The 27,627-nt window shown below is 38.0% G+C and overlaps 1 protein-coding gene across 1 annotated transcript in view; it reads right to left on the bottom strand.

Moving 5' to 3' along the window:
- LOC133631178 (protein APCDD1-like) overlaps positions 1-23,542 on the bottom strand; it is a 39,646-nt gene extending 16,104 nt beyond the window's left edge. The window contains exons 1-3 of the mRNA XM_062023303.1: positions 23,241-23,542; positions 7,505-7,679; positions 6,909-7,431 (exon numbers count right to left, since the gene is read on the bottom strand). Coding sequence (XP_061879287.1) covers positions 6,909-7,431; positions 7,505-7,679; positions 23,241-23,292 — 750 coding nt within the window. The 5' untranslated portion in view covers positions 23,293-23,542. The remainder of the gene's footprint in view (positions 1-6,908; positions 7,432-7,504; positions 7,680-23,240) is intronic.
- Between the last annotated feature and the right edge of the window lie 4,085 nt (positions 23,543-27,627).

The following is a 27,627-nucleotide window of genomic DNA, read 5'->3' on the forward strand; positions in this document are numbered from 1 at the left end:
CCACAACTGTATATATCGGTATCGGTTGATATCAGTAATTAAGAGTTGGACAATATCGGAATATCGGATATCGGCAAAAAAGCCATTATCGGATTTAAACAAAGTTTGGCTAAAAGGACTCTTGCTAACAAGTAGGTTAGCAAGAGTCCTTTTAGCCAAACTTTGTTTAAATCAATTCAAGTATTTATTTTATTTGTCAGGAACTTCAGGTGTGAATAACAAACATCAATCTCATAAACACACGAACATTAGGCACCACAGCACCGATATCATCAAGTCATAAATATACAATCTATTAGAGTTAATAATGAGGTCAATAAGATGTGTTAAATACTAGAAGTTAAGTGAAACTGCTGGCCATCATGGACAATCCTGCCCTCCCACTCCACCTGACAATTAAGGGACAGCGGAGTTCATACTCCAACAGTCTCCTTCAGCTTCCTACCCGCACTGTGCGATTCAAGAACTCCTTCATTCCACACTCCATCCAGCTGTATAATCACTCGCCATACAGCAATAGATGATATTACCTGACACCTGACATGTTAGCTATTTTCTTTGTTTTTAATGTCTATTTTCTGCTGGATCTACTCTCTATTTTATGCTGCTGCTGTCACATATACTGTAATATTGTACATGGTCATTGGTATATATTGTATATATATATGTTATAGACATAATATAATATATCTGTATATATAATATACTGTACACATATGTATATATATATGTTAGATTTTTTTATCGCTATATTAGTCTATTTATACCTGCATTGTCCTTTCCATCCTTACACTTTCCATCATTGTAACTGAGCTACTGTGTTGAACAATTTCCCTTGTGGATCATTAAAGTTTGTCTAAGTCTAATCAATAATCAATTATACCTGTGAGCTGCTTTTTAAAGACATCACAAAATGCTTGTTTCTTTTGTAGAAAGTTTGATGGACTTGGTGTTTGTTTGTTTTTATCGCTATTTTACTCTGCTTTGTTTTCATAAATAAACAATATTTTGTTTATGCCAGCACTGGGCCTATACTTACTTTTAAATGGACAAAAGTGTAATATTTTTTTGTACCAGCCTCATGAGTAGCACAGTTACAGTATACATATTTATGAATTAATTAGTCATCTGTGTTACTTAACACATGTCAAACATATCCAGTGTTTCCCATAAACGGCCAAGATACCTGTGGTGGTGGGGGCGTGGCTATGGGCGTGGTCACCATGACATCATCGAGTAATTTGCATAATTTACTACAATGATTTGATTTTCTCTAAAAAGGCTCAAAAAATGTATACTTACTAATTAATAATAACAGTTTTGTTTTGAACGTCCATCCATCCATCTTACAATATAATTACAACACTTTATGTACATATTTATATACAGATTTGAACAATAAGTTATTCACTGAAATATATTTATTAATTGTGGTTCTTACAAAAAATATATCTTATAAAATATAAAAGCTAAAATGTCCCAAAGCTCTGCCCCTTTAATTAGTGCATACTAAATAATTTAACTTAAGCCTACTACTACAAGCATATTATTTACCAGCAACATAAAGTGAAACAGAGGCAGAGGTGTCCTGCCACAGTCAGTAACAAATAAACAGAAAACAGTAGTGGTGGTAGATAGACACAGAGCTTCATCAAACATCTGATCCACTGAACAAAGAGCTCCAAAAATCTTGAATCAGTTTTACTCTCTACACTTAACCATGTGTTTCCTACTGCCTGCAGACTTTGCACCCTTTGTTATATACACATGTTGTGTTTCTAATATAAATACATTTAATAAAGTCAAATACAAATAAGGCAACAAGAGAAGTATCCTACACTTCTCTTTTGTAAAGTAAATGTGAACAGCCTATATGGGCATCTACATCAACTATATGATTTGCCTGAGAAGTTGGAGAGGACAAAAAAAAAAAATATATATATATATATATTTTAATTATTTTATTTTATTTTTTACTTTTTTTTATTTGTGGCCGACGTAATTCTTTTGTGGCGGGCCGCCACAAATAAATGAATGTGTGGGAAACACTGATATCTTAAAATGAATTTAAAAGCAGATGGCTAAATTAGAGCCACTGAATATGCTTCATTATCAGATCAGTTGAAAAAATTGTTGAGATAATCTATGACTTATCAAAATAGCCAGAGTCCAAAGTTTGGTGGGGCCACAAAGATCACAGAAAGCATGTTGGCAGGTCTTCCTTTTGAGGGATTCCCGCCACAATTGAGGGGGAGAGCATGTTGTGTGTGGTGAACGCAGGATTGCACACTCAGTCAGCACGTTTACATGCACTAAAAAAAAAAGCCTCAATCTTGCATGAAGTGGCTTGAAAGTCTCCTCTACAACACATGTGAAGGCCTTCATTTAAGAGCAGCTTCAAGCAACAACACACAACAAAAGTCCACATTTGTCAAAACCAAATTAACTCCACAGAAAAATGAAGGAAAAAACCCACCATCAGAGAAGAAGTCTGGTACTTTGTTATCCCTGGGATCAACTGCTCACATTAAGTTACTGTGTGTCACCGTGGCAACAAACTCAACCTCAAGAACCACAGTGGAATTTCTCAAGTTAAACACTAAGATATCAATGTATTTTAGGGAAGTCCTCATTTCAAGCAGCATTAAGCTTGTAAGTGGCTAACTTCTTATTACGCTTGTGTGTGACGTGAAATCAACTTTACATGAAGATTAAAAAAAAAAAGAGTGCAATTTTGGTAGTGAATGCTAAACTGAAATGCTAATGTTAGCATGCTAGCCAGATAATGTCAAGTAACAACATGTATGGATATACAGTATGAATGCATGTATATATACATACATATATACACGTATATATATATACATATATATATATTATATATATATATATATATATATATACACACGTATAATTACATACATACATATTTACATACATACATATATATACGTATACATACATATATATATATATATATACACACGTATAATTACATACATACATATTTACATACATAAATATATATACGTATACATACATATACTGTATATACATACATACAGTACATTAGGGTTGTACGGTATATCGGTATTAGTATAGTACCGCGATACTAATGAATCATATTCGGTTCTATACCGCCTCTGAAAAGTACCGGGAATAAGCAGGGGCGTCCACGAAAAAGACGTTGCTTGGAAAGCAACATATGTTGCTCCAAAAGCTCTATGTACCTTTCAGCTATAATAGTGCCATCACAGATGTGTAAGTTACCCATGCCTTGGGCACTAATACACCCCCATACCATCACACATGCTGGCTTTTAAACTTTGCGCCTAGAATAATCCGGATGGTTCTTATACTCTTTGTTCCGGAGGACACGACATCCACAGTTTGTGGTATGGGTGCTCACAATTTTTTTTAAAGTTTGATAAAAAGTTTGCACTGATAATTGTTCTAATGCTCACTGCAGAAGCAAGCTACCAGTGACCAAACAGGCTCGGACCGCCACTAGACGATGGTATGTACGACCAGGAGATCAGTGTCACATGTGATACGGGTCAATGTGAAAAACACTCTTTTTTTTTCCCCACACACTTTGTAATAAGTACTGTATGTTTTTAGGTGTTAACTTGTTTTTTTATATGGTAACAATTAAGGATGATTTATGTGTTGATGCTAACAGTAGGTGACTTATTTTTACACTTTGAACAATATATGTTTTGTCTTGATGCTGACAGTACAAGTAACTTATTTTTTACACAAATCATGTTTTATGTCTTGATGCACAGTAGTTAACATATTTTTACACATTCTATACATATTTTTTATGTCTTGATGCAGACAGTAGTTAACATATTTTTACACATTCTATACATATTTGTTATGTCTTGATGCAGACAGTAGTTAACATATTTTTACACATTCTATACATATTTTTTATGTCTTGATGCAGACAGTAGTTAACATATTTTTACACATTCTATACATATTTTTTATGTCTTGATGCAGACAGTAGTTAACATATTTTTACACATTCTATACATATTTGTTATGTCTTGATGCTGACAGTAGTTAACATATTTTTACACATTCTATACATATTTGTTATGTCTTGATGCAGACAGTAGTTAACATATTTTTACACATTCTATACATATTTGTTATGTCTTGATGCAGACAGTAGTTAACATATTTTTACACATTCTATACATATTTGTTATGTCTTGATGCAGACAGTAGTTAACATATTTTTACACATTCTATACATATTTGTTATGTCTTGATGCAGACAGTAGTTAACATATTTTTACACATTCTATACATATTTGTTATGTCTTGATGCAGACAGTAGTTAACATATTTTTACACATTCTATACATATTTGTTATGTCTTGATGCTGACAGTAGTTAACATATTTTTACACATTCTATACATATTTTTTATGTCTTGATGCAGACAGTAGTTAACATATTTTTACACATTCTATACATATTTTTTATGTCTTGATGCAGACAGTAGTTAACATATTTTTACACATTCTATACATATTTTTTATGTCTTGATGCAGACAGTAGTTAACATATTTTTACACATTCTATACATATTTGTTATGTCTTGATGCAGACAGTAGTTAACATATTTTTACACATTCTATACATATTTGTTATGTCTTGATGCAGACAGTAGTTAACATATTTTTACACATTCTATACATATTTTTTATGTCTTGATGCAGACAGTAGTTAACATATTTTTACACATTCTATACATATTTGTTATGTCTTGATGCAGACAGTAGTTAACATATTTTTACACATTCTATACATATTTGTTATGTCTTGATGCTGACAGTAGTTAACATATTTTTACACATTCTATACATATTTGTTATGTCTTGATGCTGACAGTAGTTAACATATTTTTACACATTCTATACATATTTGTTATGTCTTGATGCAGACAGTAGTTAACATATTTTTACACATTCTATACATATTTGTTATGTCTTGATGCTGACAGTAGTTAACATATTTTTACACATTCTATACATATTTGTTATGTCTTGATGCAGACAGTAGTTAACATATTTTTACACATTCTATACATATTTGTTATGTCTTGATGCAGACAGTAGTTAACATATTTTTACACATTCTATACATATTTTTTATGTCTTGATGCAGACAGTAGTTAACATATTTTTACACATTCTATACATATTTGTTATGTCTTGATGCAGACAGTAGTTAACTTTTTTACACTTAGTTAGAATTAGGTAGGTTTTTATGTGTTGATGCTAACAGTAGTTACCTTCTTTTACACTTACCGTATTTTTCGGACTATAAGTCGCAGTTTTTTTCATAGTTTGGCCGGGGGTGCGACTTATACTCAGGAGCGACTTATGTGTGAAATGATTAACACATTAGCGTAAAATATCCAATAATATTATTGATGTCATTCACGTAAGAGACTAGACGTATAAGATTTCATGGGATTTAGCGATTAGGAGTGACAGATTGTTTGGTAAACGTATAGCATGTTCTATATGTTATAGTTATTTGAATGACTCTTACCATAATATGTTACGTTAACATACCAGTTGGTTATTTATGCCTCATATAACGTACACTTATTCAGCCTGTTGTTCACTATTCTTTATTTATTCTAAATTGCCTTTCAAATGTCTATTCTTGGTGTTGGCTTTTATCAAATAAATTTCCCCCAAAAATGCGACTTATACTCCAGTGCGACTTATATGTTTTTTTCCTTCTTTATTATGCATTTTCGGCCGGTGCGACTTATACTCCGGAGCGACTTGTACTCTGAAAAATACGGTAGTAGAAATTAGGTATGTTTTTATGTCTTGATGCTAACAATAGTAAAAAAAACCTCACTTGGTAATAATTAGGTATGTTTTTTATGCGTTGATGTTATCACTAGTTAACTTCTTTTTACAGATTAATTCTATTTACAATATTTCAAGTAAGAAATGTTTTGAGTTTAGCAAATGTGCTGTAAAAATGTAGCATAAAAAACTTGAATGCATCTTCAGTGGCCTTGTGACCTACTCAGGGGCCTTGTGGTTAGAGTGTCTGCCCTGAGATGGGTAGGTTGTGAGTTCGAACCCCGGCTGAGTCATACCAAAGACTATAAAAATGGGAGCCATTACCTCCCTGCTTGGCACTCAGCATCAAGGGTTGGAATTGGGGGTTAAATCACCAAAAATAATTCCCGGGTGCGGCCACCGCTGCTGCTCACTGCTCCCTTCACCTCCCAGGGGGTGATCAAGGGTGATGGGTCAAATGCAGAGAATCATTTCGCCACACCTCGTGTGTGTGTGTGACAATCATTGGTACTTTTTTAAGTAATCCTGGACCACAGATGGAATACGCCCCCAAAGAGGAAAGTCCGGACAGCAAGAGTTTGTCCAATCACAGCTGTGCTGTTTATGTTGTGATCAGCACCACCTCCTGGTGCTCGTGGATGTTTATTTAGTCAGACCATCTCCGAGGAAGGCCACGTTGAAGGCATCCCTTTTGGAATGTTTGGAGTGGCCTTTGCTTCACATGCTTTTATCTTTTTGCTGTAATGTGTGTTTTTACATCTATAAGTTGTAACATTTGTTTATGCTAACCTCACCTATTTCGCTCAGAGTCGTTGACTTTTTTCAAGATGAACTTCAAACTTTAAAGAAAGTGTTTTCTCAGTAAATGTGACGCTAGTGACTGCGTTCTGTGCGTGCAGGACAGAAAACAAAACTTCTTTGCCCGTCCTCCAACAAACACAGAGTGCACAGTTGGAGGTTGTGGCTGCACTAGCGCTCCTCAGTGGGCATTTGGGAAACTTAAGCTCCTCAACTTTAGATCATAAAAACAAAGTGTTAGAACAACAACGAGGAGGAGCTGACCTTTGCGTTCTGCAGGGGCGTCTGGTAGCTGGAGGGCTTGTGGTACAACCTCTGGGCCGGGTCAGTGTGGACGTCCCCGAGGAAGAGCTCCTCCACCAGGTGATCGGCGTTGTGCATGTACTGCCTCTCTAGCCGCAGCAGCTGCAGCTCATGCATGGCAAAGTTGAGCTCGCGGGAGAAGTTGTAGCCGCCATCCTCGCTCCACAGCTCGTACGCGACGCCGGGCTCCCAGTGGCCCCTCGCGGCGCCCCGGCAGCTCCCGTTTAGCCTCTGGCTCAGCTCTGTGGCCACGCCGGCTGTGTGACACACCATCTGGACCCGGTGGAGTTGGTACTCTGCCTCCGTGCCGCCCCGGATGATCCAGGAGGCCTGACGCAGACGCTGGCGACCCCTTATGAGCAGCGTGTAGGTGGGCTTGGTACAGTGGTTGTCCTCGTAGTAGAACTGGTGCGCCTGGAAGCTGTTGTTGGTGTAGAAGCGGTAGGAGCGGGTCAGGAACTCTGGGCCGGGTCTCACCTCACAACTGGAACAGACAAAGAACCTTCAGTGAACTTCACATTCGCGTTGTTGGACAGAGGAGGGGGAGACCAGCAGACCTGGTGGAAACCCAGTGACCCTCCACGTTTGGAGGCATCTGCACGGTGATGCGGGCGCCATTGTGAAGGTGCTTCAACATGTGACGGCACTGGGAATCCTTCACAGTGCGTCCGTACGTCTTCTCCAGGGACAAGTGGCTGGATCGCTCCTCCAATGAGAAAGCTGCCGACAAGCCTAAAGAAAGAACAACAAGCTGAAATTCATTTGCTGTAGTGTTAGAAAACCAACAGTTTTAAAATGATGGATGGATGGGTTTTATTGTCATTGCACAAGTACAACAACATTTCAGCATAAACCCGTTAAAGATTAGACAAACAACAGTATTACAAAACAGGATCGCCACAAAAGATGATTCATTACTTAACCTACATAACTTGAAGTTGGGGCTTTCTGAGTCATCTGAGGGGGTTTTGGCTAACATTAGCTGGCTAGCCTGTGCAAAAATTCTAACCATTTCAAACATTTTCAGGCTGCTGACAAGGTGTGTCAACAAAAGGATAAAAAGGGGAAGTTGGTTGTCATGTTTTGGTCCTTAGTGAAGTCTCTAATTTAGTTACTTTGGCTGGCGTCAGACCTGCAACACCTGGTTGGGGGACCAAGACTTTGTGGGTCAGTGTTAGCTCGCCCAGGTAACCCATCAAACAACAGTCACACAGTTGAACATCAGTGCAAACATTTTACACGTTAAATGAAAACCTTAAAACATTAAGGTTGAAAATCAAATGAATCCTTAAAGCTTAATTAGCCGATATGACACAAGATACACTTGAAATATGAAATATGTCAAATTCTAGTAGTGAGCTGTTAGAATAATGATGTATATATTATCACACAACTATTATGCTTAAGGGCCGTTGTTATAGTTATTATCAATTTTGCTCAAGTGGTATTTAAATTTTTGTCTGTGCAAAACTGGCAATCCAAAAGATTGCAAGCCAGTCTCGTATCAGTGTCTGTGTCCAGGAACGGCCTGCTGACTGCCAAGGCCGAACACCGCCGTGACGCAGACAGAGCAGAGACAAGGAGATATCACCAGTGTCAACACATTTGCATTTCTTCTATAATCATATATTGTGTCTAACTGGAGCTGTCGAGATGACCCCCTTCCCTCAGCGACAGCTTCAGTGATGTAACCAGGGACCTCCCAAATAAATAGAGGAAGTATGTGCGCTGGACTTTGAGAACGTACTTTGGATCTGTAACTAGAATACAGCCCAAAAAACGTGTCTCCTCAATTGAGCCAAATTTAACTCTGTGTCTACATGATTCCTTGCTTCTCGTCTGTTTCATAGATGTCAACAGTGTTTGAACCTGACATGAGCCCAACAATGTGTGTGACAGTCAGGAATCCACATGTTTAATTTGAGACCTAAATAAAACCCCTCAAGTGCTGCGTGGAGCGCTTAATGGCAAGCTAAAGGGTGATGATGCTCGGGGTTAGCATCCCTACTGTGACGCATTAAAGACATTTTCACAGTACCATAGAACATATTTGGTGTTAAATGTTCAAATATTACATTTGTTGTAGTAGTACTCGCTGTACAGTATAAGTAGAGTGTAGTAAAGGACAGAATGTTAACGTTAAGTGTTTTGGTAGCCATTTGTTAGCAGACTACTTCCTGTTTAGTGGAGGATGACTTAAACAAGTTGAAAAACTTATTGGGGTGTTACCATTTAGTGGTCAATTGTACGGAATATGTACTGTACTGTGCAATCTACTAATAAAAGTCCCAATCAATCAATCAATCAAAACTCTTGATGCAATCGAGCGGTGAAAATAAAATCCTGTATCATTTTTATTTCAGTGTTTACATTTATCTTCTTCTGTTTTAATTTTGTAAAGGTTTTACAGTGTTTGAATGATAAATGTAAAACAGTGTTTGTCGCTTTACTAACAGTTTATTATGAGACATCACGCGAGTTCACTTCCTGTTGTAGACTGTCATATTCCTCTGAATACAGGATATATCCCTCTTTTTAAGAGAGCACAGCTTGTAGGTTCAATGTACAAAACTGAATACCTTAGTTGCTCAGACAGTAATGTGTTCATATAAGTTTAGATTGGGGCATGTCGTTTCTTAAAGGGGAAAGACATTAATGTTTCTACTCATGTTAGCATTTAAGCTCGCTAGTGAGCTAACGCTAGCTTGCTTCTCCAGTTAATGAGCACTGTCTTCAGTACGTGAGTTTATTAAAGTCTGGTTATCAGTCACGGTTTTACCATAACCTTTATTCAAAACTGTAATATTAACCGAGTTTTGCCACGGTTTATCATTATACTGTTTAGTGTTACATCCCTATTGCTAGCAATACATCTGCGGTCCCCTCCAAGGTTTCTCCTTGTCATTCCATTGGGTTGAGTTTTTTCTTGCCCTGATGTGGGATCTGAGCCGAAGATGTCGTTGTGGCTTGTGCAGCCCTTTGAGACACTTTTGATTAAGGACTATACAAATAAACTTTGATTGATTGCTTGATTGAACTAAAACACGTCTATTTTTTTCCATCACTTGAAGACACAAGAAAAACAGTACAGAGAGTGTGAAATGCAACAACATATTAATGTTATCTCAAAACCACAACGTGATGAAAATAAAAACACATCAAACAAGCCTGGCAGAGTCGTTCTTCAAAGGGGCCTTGACACAGAGAAATACTGATTCTATCTCTAAATTAGGGCTGCAACCAACGATTATTTTAATGGTAATTCCATCCATCCATCCATTTTCTACCGTTTGTCCCTTTTGGGGTCGTGGGGGTGCTGGAGCCTATCCCAGCTGCATTCAGGCGGAAGGCGGGGTACAACCTGGACAAGTCGCCACCTCATCGCAGAGCCAACCCAGAAAGACAGACAACATTCACACTCACATTCACACACTAGGGCCAATTTAGTGTTGCCAATCAACCTATCCCCAGGTGCATGTCTTTGGAGGTGGGAGGAAGCCGGAGTACCCGGAGGGAACCCACGCAGTACGGGGAGAACATGCAAACTCCACACAGAAAGGATCGAACCCAGGACCTTTGTATTGTGAGGCACGCGTACTAACAACTGTGTTCACCGTGATGCCCACTATCAGTAATTATTTTTGTCAATTAGTCGACGAGTAACACTATTTTTGCTTATGATCTGCTGTACAGGTTTGAGGTTGACATAGTCCGCAACTTCATTTTAAAATCCATTTTAGAAAAATTAAAAAATTTAATTGTAACAAAATTAATTTTTACTGAGAAACCAGAGGTTTCACTTTATTCCAGAAAATAAATAGGCACAGCGAAAAATAAATCAACCAGTGGCGTGCCGTCACTAGAGGCAGGTGAGGCACGGCCTCCCCTGCCATCATGGAAAGAAAAAAAAATTAAAAAGAAAAAAAATTAATTAAATTGTTATATGTATCCAGTGATTATACTAAAGTTATTTTCCATTTAACTTCACCAGTTTTAGATTATTTTTATTTTTATTTTCACATTTGCCGTTCAAATACTGAGAAGAGACGGTGCGGTGATCAGCAGCCAGTTGAGGCACGTCACTGCGTTGTGCCTCAACATGGATTGTGTGCAATGACTCGGCTAACTGCTGGCCTGCTGTGCAGTGAGAGCGTATTGCTATATGAATTATATTATACATTTCCATAGTTGAGTTAGCTGAGGTATATAATGTACAGTGTATTTTGTCAACAACTGTATGTGTGTAACGTATTTCTTGTGCTGAGCGATCATAAAACTGGAGGCTCGTCTCATAACCCCGCCTCCTGGTGCCAAGCACCTCCGCCGCAGAATGCACCCCCGACGGGAGCGCTGCGGCCACACCAACCAAAGCCCATACCCAAACCCTCCACGTGCAAGACCGAATCCACCCAAAAAAAGTCACTTAACAAGAAGCCAAAAAGTGCAAAAACAACAATCCTCGCGCGGCGCGCCGGAGGAGCCGTGAACAGGGACACAACATTAGGTACACCTGCAGACGGCAGCGCGGATTTCATATTTCATTAATTCACAACTCTTCCAACATGAACACCACTGCTCCCGCACTTATAAGTAAAGGTAAGACCATAATAACGTTTTTTTTAATTAAATGTGCTTTTTTGTGTGCATGCTACAGTTTGTAAGTGTAAAGTTAAGTTAAAGTACCAATGATTGTCACACACACACTAGGTGTGGTGAAATGTGTCCTCTGCATTTGACCCATCCCTTGTTCACCCCCTGGGAGGTGAGGGGAGCAGTGGGCAGCAGCGGCGCCGTGCCCGGGAATAATTTTTGGTGATTTAACCCCCAATTCCAACCCTTGATGCTGAGTGCCAAGCAGGGAAGAATGCTGGTATGAGATTTTAAACACAACCCGTTAACTGCTGCCAATCACATGTTGAATAAGATAACATTTAGGGTTCATATGTTTGTAAATCTGACTGTGATGAAGTCAGTGCCTCACCAGACATGACCACACGCCACTGAAATCAACATACTTAAAGTGCAAATTGTCCTATAAACATATGACATTCAGTCCAAAAGCTTCCAACCAGCCCAATTCCAACATGTCTTGCCTTCCGTGCACAAATGTCCGTGTTTTATTCCCAGACACACAAAACTTCCTCCTTCTTGCCAATCCCCTTTTAAGCACGGTGTGTTCACGATCATGGGAACAATGAACAAAAAATCAAAACCACATAACCTACTCAGTGGCCTAGTGGTTAGTTAGAGTGTCCGCCCTGAGATCGGTAGGTTGTGAGTTCAAACCCCGGCTGAGTCATACCAAATACTATAAAAATGGGACCCATTACCTCCCTGCTTGGCAATCAGCATCAAGTGTTGGAATTGGGGGTTAAATCACCAAAAATGATTCCCGGGCGCGGCCACCGCTGCTGCTCACTGCTCCCCTCACCTCCCAGGGGGTGATCAAGGGTGATGGGTCAAATGCAGAGAATAATTTCGCCACACCTAGTGTGTGTGTGACAATCATTGGTACTTTAACTTTAAACAGACACATTACCATTACAATATGGATATACAGGTATTTCTAGCCTATTATTTGCGCACTATTGACTAGTGATGCACCGAAAATTTGGCTGCCGAAAAAATACATTGGCCACTGAAACAGCGCTGCCGAAACCGGATGTTGTCATGACCTACGCAATTTGCACGGGATTGTCTGCAGCAAGGCAGCATGTCTGCGATGTGGACGTACTTTAATATATCCCAGATATATCCGCGGACAGCCGTCTATAAAATGTACAATGTGCAAATATTAAAAGAGGACCCTGGCGGCTTTTAGGGGAAAAAAATGCAACAGGGGCAGCAGCGCGAACCAAGTGTGACGTCATGCTCGCTGCCTGTTCGTCGGGGACATCGAGGGACAGAAGTGGAGTCTCTAAACACGAGTACAGTCAATGATAACAGCAGAAAAAGATGCTAGATTTGTTACTAGTCAGTTTTAATAAAGAACGTCACTGAAAGTCTTGAGACGATTGACAAATTCTCAACAAAGTACACTGTACAATAAGCAGCAACAATTGAAAAAAAATAGAGCAAAACAATATCAATTAATGACACAGTTTTTTTAAAAATGTATGTATACATTTTTTGAGACTTTTTAAAGAAAATCAAATCACAGCATGACTTGTCCAGGGTGTACACCGCCTTCCGCCCGAATGCAGCTGGGATGCAGCTCCAGCCACCCCCGCAACGCCGAGAGGGACAAGCGGTAGAAAATGGATGGATGGATGGCATATCCTAGCAAATTATGTATTAAGTCATGGTGACCACGACCCCACCACAAACAGGTATCTTGGCGATCTAGGGAAAACCCTCTATATAGTAAAGTTTTATCCAAAGAGCTTTGTAATCCGCCGTTGTAGTCCATAATTTCCTTATTTTTCTCTATGCTCTTGTTGGGGGGCAGACTTTCTCGTACATGCCCATTCATCCTCCACTTTTGCCATTTTTTAATGCAAAGTAGCGTGTAGTTAAACTTATATCTGTCAGCTGACTCCATATAGTAGCGCTAAAAACTCCAACATGGCTGACGGGGAGAAGACGCAGTCGAAGTGGAGGTACGCATCCTGAAGAGACGGTCAGAAAGGTTTGTAAAACATAACCTAACCTATGTAAACTTTTGCCCAAAGAATCACCATTACATGTTATGTAGACCACAAGAAAGCATTTTGAATGTAGAAAAAAAAATTCTTAATATGACCTTCAGATTCCTCAGGGACTCTGCCTCCATCATTGCCCCGATCATCACGCACATAATAAACCTATCAATTACACAAGGCCAAGTACCAAAAGATTTTTAGATAGCAAGAGTAACTCCCCTCTTTAAAAAAGGAAGCAAATTGGAACCTGGCAGCTACCGACCTGTTTCTATTCTCAGCTCCATTTCGAAAGTAATGGAGAAAATAGTTTATGAACAGGTTGATAGTTACCTTGCCACTAATAAACTCATGTACAAATTCCAATCCGACTTCAGAACTAACCACTCCACTGACACATGCCTTCTCTATCTGACCGACCACATCAAACATGAGGTGGACGCGGGCAAATACTGCGGCATGGTCATGCTGGACCTTCAGAAGGCCTTTGACACCGTTAACCACGCTATACTGTTAGATAAGCTCAGAGCAATCGGATTTAACAAAACCTCTTGGAGCTGGATGCAATCTTACTTGGAGGGGAGGGAGCAGGTGGTAGAGGTGAACGGCACCGTGTTCCCCCCCCCCCCCCCCCCCCCCCCCCCTCTCGGTGAGCTGTGGAGTCCCCCAAGGCAGTATATTGGGACCTTTACTGTTCCTAATATACATAAACGACATGTCATCGGCATGCGACTGTGAATTGTTCTTGTTTGCGGATGACTCTGCCTTGCTGGTATCCGACAAGGACAAGTCACAGGTGGAGAAAATCCTCAGTGCTGAGCTCTGTAGAACTTGCACCTGGCTCGCTGACAACAAGCTATCCATCCACTTGGGTAAAACAGAATCCATCCTGTTTGGGTCCCACATCAAACTTAAGAGAGTCAATGACTTCACCACAAAAGTAGGTGACAGTGTCATCACCAGGAAAGATGAGGTCACCTACCTAGGTTCCATTCTAGAGGCTAACCTTTTCTGTGATAAAATGGCAACCAAGGTAATCAAAAAGGTTAACCAACGAACGAGATTTCTCTACAGAATTTCCTCTCTGGTCAACAAAAGCACCTTGAGGATTCTGGCGGGAACTCTCGTTCAACCCTTTTTCGATTACGCATGCACCTCCTGGTACCCTAGCACCTCCAAAACCCTCAAATCTAAACTCCAAACATCTCAGAACAAGCTAGTCAGGTTACTTCTAGACCTCCACCCCAGATCCCACCTCACTCCTACCCACTTCTCTAAAGTGGGCTGGCTCAAGGTGGAGGACAGAGTTAAACAACTTGCACTGAGCCTGGTCTATAAAATCCGCTACACCTCCCTGATACCGAAGTACATGTCAAACTACTTCCTTAACGTAAATGACCGCCATAACCACAACACCAGGGGGTGCTCCACTAACCACGTTAAACCCAGATTCCAAACTAACAAAGGTCTTAACTCATTCTCTTTCTATGCCACATCAATGTGGAATGCGCTCCCAACAGGTATAAAAGAAAGGGCATCTCTATCCTCCTTCAAAACCGCAATAAAAGTTCACCTCCAGGCAGCTACAACCCTAAACTAACACCCTCCCCGGATTGCTAACAATCAAATGTAAACAATCAAATGCAGATACTTTTTCTTATGCCTTCTGATCTCTCTCTCTCTCTCTCTATGTCCACTACTTGATGTCCATATCCCCCCCCCCCCTCCGCACCCCTGATTGTAAATAATGTAAATAATTCAATGTGATTATCTTGTGTGATGACTGTATTATGATGATAGTATATATATGATAGTATATATCTGTATCATGAATCAATTTAAGTGGACCCCGACTTAAACAAGTTGAAAAACTTATTCGGGTGTTACCATTTAGTGGTCAATTGTACGGAATATGTACTTCACTGTGCAACCTACTAATAAAAGTCTCAATCAATCAATCAAAAAACCCCTCTAAATGCATATGTATAGACATATACACTGTCGAAAAGAAGGGCTGGTACTAACAATATTAGTTGTTGTTGTTTAATGATTAGTGATTATTAGTTCCAACATCTATTCGATTCATAATTTGAAGTTGCAGATACAATTCAGGCACAATATTAGTTTATTCAGAACAATACAAACCAAAATGGGTCAGTGAGTTGAAGTGGATTCAGTAACTTTTTAGTTAGTTTCTTTAAAATTCAACCAGTGTGACTGTGAAATAAATACTGAATACTGGACAGTGGACGCTGACGCTGAATTTTCCTATAGTCCTGACTCCTGTTATTTCTTGTAATGTAATTAGATACAAATGAATTATGGATTGAAAAAATGTAAACAACAATTAATGGCCAGTGCATACACATCTTATTTGAATAATGTTCAAACAACACTTTAGGTTGAAATAACAAGAGGAAAACTTTTCTGCTCCCATTTCCAACATTCAAGACATTTTCAATTAAAGTACGGCCACCAACATTTTAACGGTAGATTTACCTGCTACTTTTGCTTTTGTTTTTAAACATAAAAAGATCACAATACTAACATAAAAAATAAAAGTGTGACCAATGAAGTGCAAAAATGAAGTGCAACCAAATATTTTCAGATTACGGTAAATGAACAGTAGTTTGACCTGCTACCATACTCTCATTTTGATAAACAGCTACAGTGGCTGAGAAAAGTCACAACAAATACAAACGCCACAACAACTTTAAGCCAAAACACACCAAGTGATGGCCGACAAGTTTCGCCGATGGACCAAGTGGCTGAGACGGAAAGATGAAAACGGTGTAATGAACAATGTTGGAAAAGGAAGTGAAGTCTAACCACTTTTTCCCTCATAAATAACTTTTTTAATATTACTAATATATAGGAGTGTAAAAATGAATCGGTACAAATTGAAAACTGATTTTAACTTTAGAGATGTAAATACGTCGTTTGGCGAGCCTTTGGATCGATCTGTAAATAGTATGGATCTGTCGATGTCCAGTTGGACAGTCATGAATTGGTTGATTGGAGCTCTGCTTCAAAATATGGCCGCTCTAATCTTGTGAGACTTACGCTTGCACCTCCTGGTACCCTAGCACCTCCAAAACCCTCAAATCTAGACTCCAAACATCCCAGAACAAGCTAGTCAGGTTACTTCTAGACCTCCACCCCAGATCCCACCTCACTCCTACCCACTTCTCCAAAGTGGGCTGGCTCAGGGTGGAGGACAGAGTTAAACAACTTGCACTGAGCCTAGTCTATAAAATCCGCTACACCTCCCTGATACCGAAGTACATGTCAAACTACTTCCTTATCGTGAATGACCGCCATAACCACAACACCAGGGGGAGCTACACTAACCAAGTTAAACCCAGATTCCGATCTAACAAAGGTCTTAACTCATTCTCCTTCTATGCCACATCAATACGGAATGCACTCCCAACAGGTGTAAAAGAAAGGGCATCTCTATCCTCCTTCAAAACCGCACTAAAAGAACACCTCCAGGCAACTACAACCGTAAACTAACAAACTTCCTTTCACATCTTACCTCCCCGGATTGTAAATAATCAAATGTAAATAATCAAATGTAGATACTTATTCTTATTCTTATGCTCTCTGATCTCTATCTCTATGTCCACAACTTGCTGTACATACAGTATCCCGCCCCTCCACACCCCGGATTGTAAATAATGTAAATAATTCAATGTATATACTCTGATGTTTATCTTGTGTGATTACTGTATTATGATGATAGTATATATCTGTATCATGAATCAGTGGACCCCGACTTAAACAAGTTGAAAAACCTATTGGGGTGCTACCATTTAGTGGTCAATTGTACGGAATATGTACTGCACTGTGCAATCTACTAATAAAAGTTTCAATCAATCAATCAATTCTGTGGTGACGTAATATGAGAGTAACGTTCTCGTTTGCGACTGACAACATGGCACACAGCACCGAAAAAGTTTTACAAACAATGCACCCCCGAATATTAAATACAAAATGTGAACTTTTCATTTATTTAGTTTTTTTAAAGAATGGTGAGTTGGGAAAAGTATGGCCATTCTAACGTTTGAAAAGCAGTGATAAAGAAGCGTCAGCACAACTAATCTGAGCACCCACCTGTTGTGACGGCATGAAGACACTCAAGCTGGCGATGAGGGAGCTAAGGATGCTAATGCCAGCAGACCTTCCAACTGGCAAGACGAGGACACGGATTTGAAAGACTTCCAGACCCAACTTAGCGAGGTAGTCACAACATCTACTACTCTGTTCATTGTGCTAAAGATAGACTTAGCTGTACAGTAACCAGCAGAATTGCACTATGAAAAGTATTTGAGCTTCTACACCAAAGCTACTGTTTAGTTTACGTAGTGGCACTTAGATGCAACTTGTGTTACTGTAGTGTTATAACACCTCTACTTCATGCACACCTTCTTTTCTCTGTATGTAAGTGTTGCTATCTGAACAAACAACAGTAGACACCTGGTGGCTTTTCCGAAAGTGTTTTTACATCTTTTCCTCAAGTTTTTATTGATTGCAATGCCTTGAAGTTGATAGTTCTACTATTTGTTCATAATCAATACAGGAACCGCCTGTTTTGTATGTGTCTATTTAAACAATAAACATCTGACATTATTCAGACATGATCTATTATCCATTTAATTATATTTTCACCATTCAAATCTTCCATCTGCGTTTAATCACTTTGAATCGTAATGTTTTTAAAAGTTTTGTTAGTGAATCTTTATCGTAACTCATGTATCTTGATGCATATTGGATCGCCATTTCGGTAGAGATGCACATCCCGACTAATATACTATGTATTTTTTATGGCTTTTGCAATCGTGCTGTAGCTGAAAGTTGTTGTGTTGTGGCTTTATGATGTTGTCTTGTCGCATTTGTATCTGTTGACCTTTTTCGACCACTGCAGGTATCCGCCACTCTATGTTTTGATGGCTGATGGTCAAGATTGATTTAATTATATAGCACCATTTTTAAAATGATGGCGCATTACGATGACGCCACAGACGGGCAGACAGACTTGATAAACGTTTAACGTCCTTATTAAAAGTGCTAAACTTCATATAAAGTCTGCCGTTCCTAAATCTAATGTTTTCATTTTCTAGTATCGATAACATTCGATACCAACTTGCCAAGCACAGATTGATGTAGTTGAATCTTAGGTATATAAATCGATTCAGTGAATGAATCGTTATACGCCTGAAATAAAATATATATGCTTTATTATTAAAATGAGAAAAGTTAAGTGGAATTGGCATTCATTTTGAGTGTGTTTGTATATAAATTGGGAAAAAATACTTTGTGATATATATTATCGGAACATAAAATGACTTGTATTGGAATATATATATGTTTTTACCCATATCGCACAGCACTAATTACATAAATAGTATGTGTTTAAAAACTGGCTCAAGTTTCTTTCTCACCACTCCGATTTGCTTAAATTTTTTTACTGAATTAAATTAAATGTTTGCAGTTATTGTAGATGACAAATACGTATTGGTTAACTATAAAACAGGTTAATGGAAAAGGAAGGGAGTTATTTTTTTTTAACAGAACGTTGGCGTCGCAGCAAAGTCAAGACTGTCGACTCAGACGCTCTGTTCTCTAAATCTAAAGAATCAAAGCACCCACAAGACTCTCAGAACCCAAAAATCCGCAAAGAACATTGCCAGCTGGCGCCACACTAGTGATGAGGTCATGGTACTGGGACCCCTGACAAGCACTATTTTTTTGGTTTGGTAAGACCAGACACAACACCAAAGTCTTCTTTGACTGACCTGAAGAACACCTCAGAAACATCTCTTATATGTATGTCGTTGATTGATAAGTACTATGAAACTAAGTGACCAGAACAGGCTAATGCTAACAAACACAACAAGCAGATACATGGAAAGTTTAAGCTGATTCAGTCAGGAGTACTTTGATTTAAAATACAAGTAACTTCAAAAGCTATTATATTTTGTGTCCTTCCTCCAAATTTGATTAACTTTTAGCACCAAATGTTGTCTGTCGGCAGTAAAGAACAAGCAGAAGCACAAAGAAATGTTTCATTCACTTCTTTAACGTCGCTCTTCCCGGACAACAAAGTCTTCTTTTATCGTGTTTAAAAAAAAAATGCTCAGACTTTCATCAGTCCAGCCGTGGCCCCCAGGAACATTTTTCATATTGACTTCAAACAGCCCACATCCTCACTGCGCTCCCACTGTATACTCAGCCCCCTCCCCCCAATACTTTTGTCAGCCCCCCGCGCACACAGGTGCATGCTTCTTAGAAACACTGAAATACTAATAATAATAATAGAAGAAGTGAAAGCATAAAAAGGTACACTTGGATATTATCAATTTAAAACTAGACATAAACTCAATATTGAAATCCTGTTAGGCAGCTTGGGTTTAGGCACCATTTGTTGGTTTCATAATTTTTTGTATTTTTTTTAAATAAAAACTGATTCCTGATAAAAGTGCGGAACCAGGATTTTGCTCTCTCTAGTTTTGGATTTTTTTTTTCTTAAAGTGTCAGTAACTCATGTTTAAACATTTGTGGCCAAACTATTATAAATTGGCAGACCTATAAATTGAATCTAGTGTATAATAACAATAAAATAAATAAAACAAAAACAGCATAACACAACATACATATATTTTGGAATTATTTGATCACTTTTAAATTATGGCATGAGTGTAAATTAGCAGTCATATAGAGTTTATAATCTCAGGGCATTCAATCGATCGCAACTGGACTGTTTGGTTTGTTTTAGAAGACTTAGATCTGACCAATCTAAATCTAAGACTAGATCTGACCAATCTAAATCAGAATGAGAAATATTTTATTAATCCCGAGGGGAAATGAACATTTTCAGCACAATCCCATTCAAGTTCAGACAACATTACAGGGAGACAGAACAGGATCGCTGATGGGTCTGCCAACATCCGCCGCCCCTTACAAAAAGGTGAGATACAGGTAAACAATGGGGGTGTGGTGGGGGTGAGGAGAAAAAAATAGAAATGAAAATAAAATCGAAATAAATCTAAGACTAGATCTGACCAATCTAAATCTAAGACTAGATCTGACCAATCTAAGACTAGATCTGCCCAATCTAAGTCTAGATCTGACCAATCTAAATCTAAGACTAGATCTGACCAATCTAAGACTAGATCTGACCAATCTAAATCTAAGACTAGATCTGATCAATCTAAGTCTAGATCTGACCAATCTAAATCTAAGACTAGATCTGACCAATCTAAGACTAGATCTGACCAATCTAAATCTAAGACTAGATCTGATCAATTTAAATCTAAGACTAGATCTGACCAATCTAAATCTGTATGAACTGATGAAGCCTACTCGGATGAGAGGCATCACGTCTTCTAAAATAAGAGCAGTCCAGTTGCGATCGATTGAATGCCCTGAGATTACAATGACCTGGATGAATGAGAACATTCATAGACGTTAACCATGAATTGATTAACGTGGACCCCGACTTAAACAAGTTGGAAAAACTTATTCGGGTGTTACCATTTCGTGGTCTATTGTATGGAATATGTACTGTACTGTGCAATATACTAATAAAAGTTTCAATCAATCAATCAATCAATAGGGCAGTGGTTCTTAACCTGGGTTCGATCGAACCCTAGGGGTTCGGTGAGTCGGCCTCCGCCACGGAGGTAAAGACACATCCGACTTATCGTGTAAATAAAACCTTTTCTCTATCAGCGTATTATGGATACCCCCTAACAACTGATTTGCAGGTTGTTTGATTGATCGATTGAAACTTTTACTAGCAGATTGCAAAGGAAGAGAACACATTATATGAAACAGTACAGTTTACACAGTACAGTACATATTCCATACAATTGACCACTAAATGGTAACACCCGAATAAGTTTTTCAACTTGTTTAAGTCGGAGTCCACGTTAATCAATTCATGGTAATATGTGTAAGGTGTGTAACTTGTTGTGAGTTCATGCACTGTGTTGGTTTTGTTCTTTGAACAAGGTAATGTTCATGCACGGTTCATTTTGTGCACCAGTCAAAAAACATGACTTTTTCTTGAAATTGAAAAAAATATATACACTACCGTTCAAAAGTTTGGGGTCACATGGAAATGTCCTTATTTTTGAAGGAAAAGCACTGTACTTTTCAATGACGATAACTTTAAACTAGTCTTAACTTTAAAAAAATACACTCTATACATTGCTAATGTGGTAAATGACTATTCTAGCTGAAAATGTCTGGTTTTTGGTGCAATATCTACATAGGTGTATAGAGGCCCATTTCCAGCAACTATCACTCCAGTGTTCTAATTAGAGATGTCCGATAATATCGGTTTGCCGATATTATCGGCCGATAAATGCGTTAAAATGTAATATCGGAAATTATCGGTATCGGTTTTTCTATTATCAGTATCGTTTTTTTTTCTTAAATCCACATAAAAAACACAAGATACACTTACAATTAGTGCACCAACCCAAAAAACCTCCCTCCCCCATTTACACTCATTCACACAAAAGGGTTGTTTCTTTCTGTTATTAATATTCTGCTTCCTACATTATATATCAATATATATCAATACAGTCTGCAAGGGATACAGTCCGTAAGCACACATGATTGTGCGTGCTGCTGCTCCACTAATAGTACTAACCTTTAACAGTTAATTTTACAAATTTTCATTAATTACTAGTTTCTATGTAACTGTTTTTATATTGTTTTACTTTCTTTTTTATTCAAGAAAATGTTTTTAATTTATTAATCTTATTTTATTTGATTCATTTTTTTTAAAAGTACCTTATCTTCACCATACCTGGTTGTCCAAATTAGGCATAATAATGTGTTAATTCCACGACTGCATATATCGGTTGATATCGGTTGATATCGGTATCGGTAATTAAAGAGTTGGACAATAACGGCATATCGGATATCGGCAAAAAGCCATTATCGGACATCCCTAGTTCTAATGGTACAATGTGTTTGCTCATTGGCTCAGAAGGCTAATTGATGATTAGAAAACCCTTGTGCAATCATGTTCACACATCTGAAAACACTTTAGCTCGTTACAGAAGCTACAAAACTGACCTTCCTTTGAGCAGATTGAGTTTCTGGAGCATCACATTTGTGGGGTCAATTAAACGCTCAAAATGGCCAGAAAAAGAGAACTTTCACCTGAAACTCGACAGTCTATTCTTGTTCTTAGAAATGAAGGCTATTCCACAAAATTGTTTGGGTGACCCCAAACTTTTGAACGGTAGTGTATATATATTTCCCACTAAGAAGGGTTGGGTGAATGCGCATATGAAACTGGTGGGGTTCGGTACCTCCAACAAGGTTAAGAACCACTGCAATAGGGTTTATAAGTGTCATAATAAGAAATAACATAATAATAATGTACATCCATCCATCCATTTTCTACCGCTTGTCCCTTTCAATAATGTCATTTTAAAATAAACTGAAATCATCAGACCTATAATTTATTCTGTATAAAGCAGGTGTGCCTAATTAGTGCAGGTGTACCTAATGTTTTGACTTGACAGGGTGCCATAAAGTGCACACACACGTATATTATATACATTATTATGATTATATACATTAAGAATGTACATATATAAGTATGTGAATACATGTAATGGATGTATCTTACCCAAAGAGTAGCAGCACCAGGCGGATAGAAGCACAAGATAGGCGGGCTCCATTCCGCGGACTTGATCCGTCACACTCGACGGGTTACGTCCCTCTTTAGTCCTTTTTCCACAGCCAGACGAGAAAATTCAAAAGAAAAATATCACGACATTTTGTTTATTTAATTCCTCTTTTGTAAAAGTGTCGTTGGCGAACAGCAGTCTTTGCTCAGCAGCTCGTTGAGGAAGTTGGGAATGTTGGTCCAGTCCGCCCGCACGTGAAGCCGCGAGCCCCTGAAACCTCCGTGGGCGGGGCAGAAGGGGGCGGGGCAGAAGAGGGCGGGGCTTGTCCTCCTCGTAGTAGTTATAAAGGAGAGCCGACTTTATTAGCAACGGAGTTGTTCATTACTGAAAGGTAAACAAAAAGTGGATCAATGGCGCTCGTGATTGGTCATTATTGCTTGAGAGAAATTATTTTAAAAAAACAAACAAAAAAAAACGCATTTACAACTTCACTTTCTAAACTTGCTCCTTTCTAAAAACGAGTTTTCCTATATAATTATGCCCTAAATCACCTTGATGAGAATATTTTTTGTAATATCTACTCTACACTTTTTTCTTATAAAATTACAAAAAAAAGTTTTCCAAAAAATTGTGTGTCTTAAATCACATTCCTTTTCCCTCCTCAAAAATAAAACATTTTGTATCTTTCTGGTCATATTACTACTAATTCATATTAAAGGGTACTAATGATGATTGTAATCTACATTGAACACACTTCCATGTGGTTTAGATCAGGGGTCCCCAACATTTTTTGGCCGGGGGCCGGGCTGTATATATATATATATATATATATATATATATATATATATATATATATATATATATACATACATATATATATATATATACATATATATATATATATATATATACATACATATATATATATATACATATATATATATATATATATATATATATACACATTATATATATATATATATATATATATATATATATATATATATATATATATATATATATATACACACACAGCCCTATATATATACAATCATCTCCTGATGATTGAGGAAACCCTCATGAAACAGGCCTGTAGAGATGAAATAGTCTTGTGATTTTTTCCCACACATACATATTACGCTCTACCACGGTATCGAGCACTATTTTTTTATTTTTTATTTTTATTTTTGGATAATCCAATTAAGACATATATACATACATATATATATATACGTGTGTGTGTGTATATATATATACATACATATATATATACGTGTGTGTGTGTATATATATATATATATACACACACACACACACATATATAGCTCGATGATGTCATGTTATCGATGGGAAAATGCATTTTTAGATAATATGATTTGCCTAAGCGGCTAGGAGACACCAGTAAAAAATAGATTAGAAAGGACAGATTTAAAAAAATAAAAAATTGCTTTTTAAATTTTTTTAAATTTGGGACTTCCCGTGTGCCAGACTGGCATACTGGGTTATTTTTTAATTTTTTTTTATTTTTATTTTTATTTTTTTCATAAAGAAATACAATCATGTGTGCTTACGGACTGTATCCCTGCAGACTGCAATGAGCTATATTGATATATAATGTATATATTGTGTTTTTATGTTGATTTAATTAAAAAAATTAATGTATTTTTATTTATTTTTAATTTCTTGTGCGGCCCGGTGGTTGGGGACCACTGCTTTAGATTACAAATCAAACTCCCCACTCCCCACCCTCTCCAAAAGTTTTAGAATGTATGAAAATCTACGCTGTTAAATATACATCTTAAAGATGAACATCATCGCTATTTCTTCACAGTCACAGTGGAAATATTACATAGATTAGCCGGTCATATTAGCTACACCTGCCCACTCTTGATTCGATACAGCTGCATAAAAAAAACTAGCATTTATGTCACTGTATGTTATTTTGTGAAGGCACCAATTATATGAAAATAATAATTTAGCCTACATTTTCCTGTGTTTTCTCAAACCAAATACTGTAGTAATGTTACGATGGCGCCATCTTTTTTTGTGTTGAGTTTTGTAACTAATCCAATTTGTACTTACTGGTCCGTGCATGTTAACAAAACAGTCCCGTTTAAAATGTTGTGGATGAATAAACAAGGAAGTATTTATTTGATTTGATATCAGAGCAGGCGAGAGCATGAAACGAGAAGAAACAACACTGGAGGCTTCAGGCTTTGGCAGAAGAGAGCAAAAGCAAAGAAGAGGGGGGCTGTCAGATACCATGCATGTACTAGAAATGCCCACATATGTACATCCGTCAATCAGTGATGTCACAAATGACCCACTGTTAAAAGTTGACTGCAAAACTCAGCGTTCAGAGGCATCCAACTCTTACTTCCAAATGCATAAACCTTACAATTTGACACTTTGTTTGACGCGAGTATCCAACATTAATAGTCCGAAAAGAGAAAAATAATCATATTGTAATATTGTTTTTTAAAATATTTAGCAATAATTGTAAAATACAATTGTTTTTTAACCATTTCTTTATATATCTTCAAAATATTTAAACTTTCGTTCTAAAAAAATCTGATTTGAACTTTTCTCTCAAACCCCTTCCCCTTTCTTCCCTCAATATTATGACGAGATTTTCATAGAATTACCAAAAAAGAAGCTTTATCCTCTATAAAACCTGGACTTTTTCTCGGTAAAATACACCTTTTTCCTTATAGTTTTAGGCCATTATTCCTGTATATATATTTTTCTTTTCATTGTGGTCCTGGTATTTCTTTTTTTTTAAAGCCCAAAGCTGCTTTCCAAGACTGCATCAATGCTCTTGGTGAGAAGATGAATGAATTCTGTCTGTAAACAAAAAAGTTTTTCATGATAATCCCGCAATGTCTAATCAGCAGAGCAATGCTGCACTAATTAATCTCCATTATTTGGAGCTTTAAAGCTGCCGGTTACCTCCATGCTTTGTGCACTTTCTCCTCTAATCCAGGATCCATGCTCTGTGCACTTTCTCCTCATCCTCCTTCTCTTTCAGGGTTCCAGGAAAAGCGGGCCAGCAGGATGTGGACAAACACACTGATGGGATTTGCAAGGAGGCCGGAAGGGGCATTCATGAGGGGAGCGGCTGGAAGCAGGGAGGTGAGACTGGGGCGTCTTGTTCTTGTTTGTTGACCCCTGCGCTGTCAAAGCATCAGTGCACCCTTTTTGTGCAGGAATGTCATCCTCGCCACAATATATAATAAAGCTGCTTTACCCCTGCATAAAGCTTCAAGATCACATTTTTCCAGGGAGCATTTTTCGCCTTGAGTTTTTGTTCCCAAACAAGCGATGGCAGCTGGGACCGAGCATTAGACTCTCTGTTCCTCATTAAATGCATGTCGCTCAGAAGTTGAAGAGAGGACTGTTTTGTGTTTGCATCGTTTTAGGGCGTTGTGTCATCTGTGAGAGGAGCTGCGTGAGGAGGGAGTGGCCCGGCATAAGCAACTAATTCCCACTGAGTCAGCGCGACTACATTTGTTGTCTGAGGTGTTAATTACAGTAAACATGGGCCTTTCAGAAAATCCCCATAATGCCAAAAATTTCAGTATGAATGTATAAAGCATCCATCCGTTTTCTCGGGGGTTGCTGGAGCCTATCTCAGCTGCACAGGGGCGGAAGGCGGGGTACACCCTGGACAAGTCGCCACCTCATTGCAGGGCCAACACAGATAGACACATATACAATACCGTTCAAAAGTTTGGGGTCACCCAAACAATTTTGTGGAATAGCCTTAATTTCTAAGAACAAGAATAGACTGTCGAGTTTCAGATGAAAGTTCTCTTTTTCTGGCCATTTTGAGCGTTTAACTGACCCCACAAATGTGATGCTCCAGAAACTCAATCTGCTCAAAGGAAGGTCAGTTTTGTAGCTTCTGTAACGAGCTAAAGTGTTTTCAGATGTGTGAACATGATTGCACAAGGGTTTTCTAATCATCAATTAGCCTTCTGAGCCTATGAGCAAACACATTGTACCATTAGAACACTGGAGTGATAGTTGCTGGAAATGGGCCTCTATACACCTATGTAGATATTGCACCAAAAACCAGACATTTGCAGCTAGAATAGTCATTTACCACATTAGCAATGTATAGAGTGTATTTCTTTCAAGTTAAGACTAGTTTAAAGTTATCTTCATTGAAAAATAAGGACATTTTAATGTGACCCCAAACCTTTGAACGGTAGTGTATATATACATTGTTAGCTGACTTTTATGTAAATGATAAATGGGTTTTTGATTGATTGATTGATTGAGACTTTTATTAGTAGGTTGCACAGTGAAGTACATATTCCGTACAATTGACCACTAAATGGTAACACCCAAATAAGTTTTTCAACTTGTTTAAGTCGGGGTCCA

Source organism: Entelurus aequoreus, linkage group LG16, assembly GCF_033978785.1.
Source record: "Entelurus aequoreus isolate RoL-2023_Sb linkage group LG16, RoL_Eaeq_v1.1, whole genome shotgun sequence".
Taxonomy (NCBI): Eukaryota; Metazoa; Chordata; class Actinopteri; order Syngnathiformes; family Syngnathidae; genus Entelurus; species Entelurus aequoreus.